Genomic DNA, 6,589 nt, shown 5'->3' on the forward strand with positions numbered 1-6,589 from the left:
ATTCAATGCCTTCGTTGCTTGTGCCATCATGTCCAGTTGCAGACTCGGCCGGCTCAAACATTTATCATGTAAACAAGCACTCAAGCAGCAATCAGGGAGGAATCAGCCAAACTGCCTCGACGTAATGTTGCAATTTTTTTCATGCAAACAAAGCAAGTATGCCTGATAAAAAGCGCTCAAACGTAAAGTAACGCCCCACTTTTCCAAAATGTGCTTGCTTGATGCTAATTTACACTGGATTTTCTATATACATGCTGTTAATTACATTAGCGATTTTAAATTACAATTTGGTAATGATGAAGACTAGAACTAAGATGTATGTTACAATCAAACACCAAGAGTCTAATAAGTCCAATGCTTGTAGTATAAACATTGTGTAGGGCTCAACAGAAGCCCATACTGGCACATTCAAGGTTGATTTATTGTGTATTGACCAATACCGATATGAATGTTTTATTATATCAGCATAAATCATTATAAATACTTTTTCTATTTTGTACGCTAAAACACTTTTATATGACAGACTTACAGTATTATGTTGTCACTAAATTTCAAGTGAAGTGGTAGTTTATTTTTGGGCGAAACACCTATTCTTTCTAATGCACATCTGACTTGGAGACTTTGTATTTATAAGTAATATTCAACTGTAATTATATTATACTCTTTTATATTGAAACATGTTGTGTTTTAGACAATATTTTGGTTCAGTTTGGTATTATGGTTCAATTAAGGACATTTACTGTCTACAGACATTAGCCCTTAATGACAATGTGAAAAAAATGTTTTAATGTTCAATAGATATGAAAAATAAAAAAATCACATCATTAGCCTTTGTTCAATACATTGATGATGCAACTTTGGCAGCAATTCCAACATCAAGTCTTTTTAAACACGGAAAAATGGAATAACTACTAGAGATCATATAATCATTTAATTGATTATTGATTTAATTATTTCAGGAATAATTTATTGACTTCATTAATTAATGACACATTTTTGTAATAATTAAAAAAATTTAATGTTTTTATTGTTTTTTCCCATTTGGACCTGGTCAATAGATAAAGTACCAACAGGGTCAATAATAAATAAATGCATTAATCTTTAAATAATAACATAAATGTGATATTAATTAATTTCATAATTAGATTGGGAAACAACAAAAAGCAATAATTAATCAAGTAATTAAATAATTCATCAAGTCATTAAATAATCAAATCAATATTTAAAGTGAAGTGAATTTATATTTATATGGCGCTTTTCTCTAGTGGCTCAAAGCGCGTTTACATAGTGAAACCCCATATCTAAGTTACATATAAACCAGTGTGGGTGGCACAGGGAGCAGGTGGGTAAAGTGTCTTGCCCAAGGACACAACGGCAGGGACTCGGATGGCGAAAGCGGGAATCGAACTTGGAACCCTCAAGTTGCTGGCACGGCCACTCTACCAACCGAGCTAGAATTAAAGAAATGAATGAACCAGGGAGGGACAAGTTGTAGAAAATGGATGGATGGATAAAGAATGTTTTGCCCTATTTGTGTATTTGCTGCTTCCAGTCAGTCCTCCTGTGCTCCTAAACAAATTTCTGAAGGATGCATACATCGTAACGTTGTTTCACAACACACATAGATACCTGGGGCCGTATTTATCAAGCGTCTTAGAGTGCCATTTTACACTCAAGTCCTGAGAATTTCCGACATTTAGTCCTACTCTCAAACTTAAGAATAAAAGCTATTTATCAACTTTCTTAAGTCTAAGAATCACTCCTACTCTCCACGATATTTAAGAGACCTTCAGTGGTGTCCTAAGTGGTTAGGATTTGCCAGCCGGGGATGGCACTGAGGCGAGAGAGACGTGCGCGAACGTTCAGGGAGCGGAAGGATGTTCTGGCTTTGTTTGATGACGAGCAGCTGATCAAACGGTATCGTTTGGACAGAGCGGGTATTATTTTTGTCACAGATTTAATAAGGGCCATCATCTCATCAGCAACATCACGCAGCAGAGCTTTCACAGCAGAACAAAAGCCAATGCTTTGATATCTCGCCACTGGGAAAATGCAACTGTGTAACGCTGATGATTTGGGGCCATCACAACCATCAGTAAGCAGAATTGTTATGGAAACTGATTTGCCAGAAACGTCAGAAACGTAGCATTGAAAAAAAAAAAAAGTACCTGAAGTATATTTATTGGCATTGACCTTTGGAGCACTAATAACATGATTCCTGAACATAAGATCATTGTACTTATCTGCAGGTAGTCTGAATAAAAGTGATTTCAAATAGGCTTGAAAGATTCCGTCCGTACCTTTTATACTTTATATTTTAGTCGACCAATTTTACTGTAATTTTAGCTGACTTAAATGTTGTGTAAAATAGAATATAACAACTTTATTGTCATTGTACATTGTACCATGAAATTTCAAGCAAACCCATTTAGTGTAAATTCATAGATGACACTTAAAAAACGTAAGTACATTGGTACCAAGATAAAAAAAGAAAAAAAGACTTTAAAAAATTAAAAAAGACAAATGCAGCTGAGTAAGCTCCAGCACCCCCTGCGACCCCAAAAGGGACAAGCGGTATAAAATGGATGGATGGGTAGATGGATTAAAAAATATATATTTAAAGATTTAAAAAAATAAAAAATGTAGTTGACTAAAACTTTGGAATCTATTCAAATTACTTAAAATTTGACTAAAACTTAAATACATTGTCATCAAATTATCATGTCTAAAAATACATTAAAAACTCATGTCAAAATTAACACTGCTGTATTGGAGATTTTAGATGCAAGGCAATATCGTTCAATACTTTTTTTGCTGATATCGAACCATTATCCCAATTCCCCAATATCGGGCTGGGACACCGCTAGTAGTGTCCACTGTAACTACAGACAGTTTTAATGATGTAACAATTAAAGATTTGTTGTTAAATGTACAACCGGTCCAAACTCAAACGCATTACAAACATAGCAGCTAAAATCATCAGCCTACCCACACCCAACATTTCAGATCCAAACCACAGGTCCATCATTCGACTGGCAGACACAATAGCCCAGGATCTGACACACCCACTACACCAATACATCATCCCACTACCATCAGAACTATCAAATTACGGAGGGCCCGCCTCAAGAAAAGCCTTATCCCTGCAGCTATAGCCGCCCTAAACAGCAGGCCTGTAAATGTGTTGGTCATGTATGATGTCTTTTTGTTATTTTTGTTTGTGATGTGTAGTGTTATTGTTTAAATGTACGGCAGTGAAAATGAATTTCCCCAACGGGCACCAATAAATCTAAATCTAAAATCCAAATCGTTCCCTCTAATTGTGTAATGTTTTGTTTTTGGATATCCAGGAGCCAATCGAACAGAACTTTGATGCCTATGTGACCTCCCTAACGGACATGTACAATGTCCAGGACCAATACCACAGTCCAGAAAACAAAGCCTTGTTGGACAACATCAAGCAGGCGGTCCAAGGGATCCAAGTGTAACCATTGTGGACAAAGGAGCTTCTTGTTCATCCATGCAAGATGTGGGCGGCATCTCAGAATCCACAAGTGAAGGTTTCATCTCCTTGATGCAGAGCAGTTACTTATAATGTACAGTGTTATATATTCTGAATTCTTTAAGAAACCCAGAGGTATTATGCTTAGCGAGAGACATTGAAACAACGCCTTTTCTTTTTGGGGTCTTGCTTCAAGGAAGGACATACAAGCGTAAAGCAGCAAAATAGTTTTTGAGGACATTTTGTACGTTTTCATATGAGCTGACATAGCGCCATGTAATGTTTGTAGCTGCTCACATATGCACATTTTAGTGTATATTACTGAACAGTAAGCCGATTCTAACTGAACATGCGTTCTTTTTATTGCTCGACCACAAAGCATTTTAGATGACAAAAACAAAAAGCTGAGCTCGACACGGACACAAAAACACGAGAAGAGGAACTATAACAATGTTTCACCTCAACGGGTGGTTTTAAATTTCCTTTGTTTTCTTCTATGTCTTGCTTGTAGAGTTCAAGGGCAAGAACTGGCTTGCAAACTACTTTATTTTTTTGACAATGCTTGAAAAAATGTTTGTGTTTTCTTTTTGATCTACAAAAAAATGTGTAGCTGAAATGGGGGAATTTTTCATTGGTGCTGAAGATGAGTTTGGAGAGGAAACTGACCGGACGTATGGATGAATGTATGTATGAGCAGTTATATTGTAAACATCATTACACGGAAACCCGATGGTGGAAATCCCGTTATTTAGGAGAGCAAATTAATTCCCATGGGAACAAATCAGTGCGGCGCATCTAAGGTGGCACCCACCTCATCAAAAAATATCAAACTCATTCTCAGGTCATTGAATGCACAACTGGAATGCTCAGGTTGTCTTAAAACAGGTTTGGCCTTTCATCAGAGCAAGATTCATCAGGTCATGTTTAAAGACTAAATAGGACAGCTATATTTGCTGTCCTCTCGTATCAATTTCCCCTTTCATCCAAGCAGACTTCATCAGTTCATGCCCAAAGACTAGACAGGACAGCTCATACTATATCCTATTATGGTTAAAGACTAGAGGACAGCTTTAAATACAGTTATTTTGACTAACTGGCAAAGCCTGGGAGGGAAAATTAATAAGAGGGGTGACTAGATATGGTCGCTCTACTCCTCTCCAGACTAGAAAGACAACTAAAGCCGAGCAGGTTTCATTGGTCCATGCTCAAAGATTAACTAGGACAGCTCAGACTAAAGCCTATCAGGTTTAATCAATTCATGCTCAAAGACTAGATGTGTCATGAACTGCAGCTTTCCTATCAAGTTTCCTCTCTCATCCAGTGGCCTTGTGGTTAGAGTGTCCCCCCTGAGATCGGTAGGTCGTGAGTTCAAACCCTGGCTGAGTCATACCAAAGACTATACAAAAGGGACCCATTACCTCCCTGATTGGCACTCAGCATCACAGGTTGGAATTGGGGGTTAAAATCACCAAAATGATTCCCGATCCCTGCCACTGTTGCTGCTCACTGCTCCCCTCACCTCCCAGGGAGTGGAATAAGAGGTTGGGTCAAATGCAGAGGTTAATTTCTCCACACTTAGTGTGTATGTGACTATCAGTGGTACTTTAATGTTATCCAAGCAGGCTGATTCTATTCATGCCAAAAGGCTAGACAGGACAGCTAAGGCTACAGCCAATCAGATTCAATCAATTCATGCTCAAATACTAAATAGGCCAGCTCATACTAGATCCGTCCTATCTAGTTTGCTCTCTCATCCGGGCAGGCTTCCTCCGTTAATGCACAAAGACTAGATAGGGCTGCTCCAACTAGAGCTGAGCAAGATTCATCCATTTATGCTTAAAAACTAGATAGGACAGCTCTGACTAGTGTTCTTTAGGCATGAACTGATGAAGCATGCCCGGATGAGAAGAAAAATTAATAAGAGGGGTGACTAGATAGGGCAGCTCTATCTTCTCCAGACTATATAAAACAGCTTAGTTCAGTTCATGCTCGCAGACTAGAGGAGGGGTCAGACTAGAGTTACAGTACATGGGCATGAACTGATGAAGCCTGCGCTAATGAGAGGAGATCTGGTAGTACAGCTCTAGTCTCTGCTGTCCTATCTAGTTTCCCCTCTCATCCAGACATTCTTCATCAGTTCATGCTTAAAGACTAGATAGGGCAACTAAGCAGGCTTCATCCATTTATGTTTAAATGCTAGTAGGACAGCTCAGACTACAGCTGAGCAGGGTTCATCAAACTATACTCAAATATTAAATGTGACTCTTCTTTGGACATAAACTGGTGAAGCCTACTCAGATGAGAGGGTAAACAAATGTGCGAGCAAGGGAGATTGAACAGCTAAGACTAGAGCTGTCCTATTTAGTTACCACTTTCAACTGTAAAAACTTAATCAGATCAACCCAAAGACAAGATGGGACAGCTAAGACTACGGTAAGGTTCATCCATTTATGTTTAAAGACTAGGACATGCCCAAAGACGAGACCAGAGTTCAGTGAGCAAAAACTGATGGAGCCTGATGAGAGGGGAATCGAATCAAAGGTGAACCAAGATAGAGCTAATAACAAACAATCCTGCTCAGGTAAGAGAGAACTTTAGATAGGGCAGCTCTCGTCGTCTTCAGGACAGCTGAGACTCAGTCTTGACCAGTCCAGTTGTGATGGATTCAATGGCTTGAGACGACAATGACCTGAATATATATATATATATATATATATATATATATATATATATATATCTATATATATATATATATATATATATATATATATATATATATATATATATATATATATAGATATATATATATATATATATATATCTGAATATATATATATATATCTATATATATATATATATATATATATATATATATATATATATATATATATATAATATATATATATATATATATATATATATATATATATATATATTCACTCCAACAAATGTTGTGTAAAGACAATGACAGAGCCTTCCTTGCATATCAAATCTGACCTGTTTGCTGGAATATCACAGCAATATGAAAAGCTTTTTTTTTTATAATTATTGTAGTTACGAGATACAATCTGTAAGGGGAAGGAAAAA

The 6,589-nt window shown here is 37.1% G+C and overlaps 1 protein-coding gene across 8 annotated transcripts in view; it reads left to right on the plus strand.

The window, feature by feature from the left end:
* Nucleotides 1-6,191, plus strand: part of myt1lb (myelin transcription factor 1-like, b) — a 598,322-nt gene extending 592,131 nt beyond the window's left edge. For all 8 annotated transcript variants that reach the window (XM_061895654.1, XM_061895661.1, XM_061895656.1 and 5 more), the window contains one exon: nt 3,351-6,191. In XM_061895654.1, coding sequence (XP_061751638.1) covers nt 3,351-3,488 — 138 coding nt within the window. In that variant the 3' untranslated portion in view covers nt 3,489-6,191. The remainder of the gene's footprint in view (nt 1-3,350) is intronic.
* The last annotated feature ends 398 nt before the right edge of the window (nt 6,192-6,589 follow it).

This window comes from Nerophis ophidion, linkage group LG03, assembly GCF_033978795.1.
Source record: "Nerophis ophidion isolate RoL-2023_Sa linkage group LG03, RoL_Noph_v1.0, whole genome shotgun sequence".
In the NCBI taxonomy this organism is placed as follows: Eukaryota; Metazoa; Chordata; class Actinopteri; order Syngnathiformes; family Syngnathidae; genus Nerophis; species Nerophis ophidion.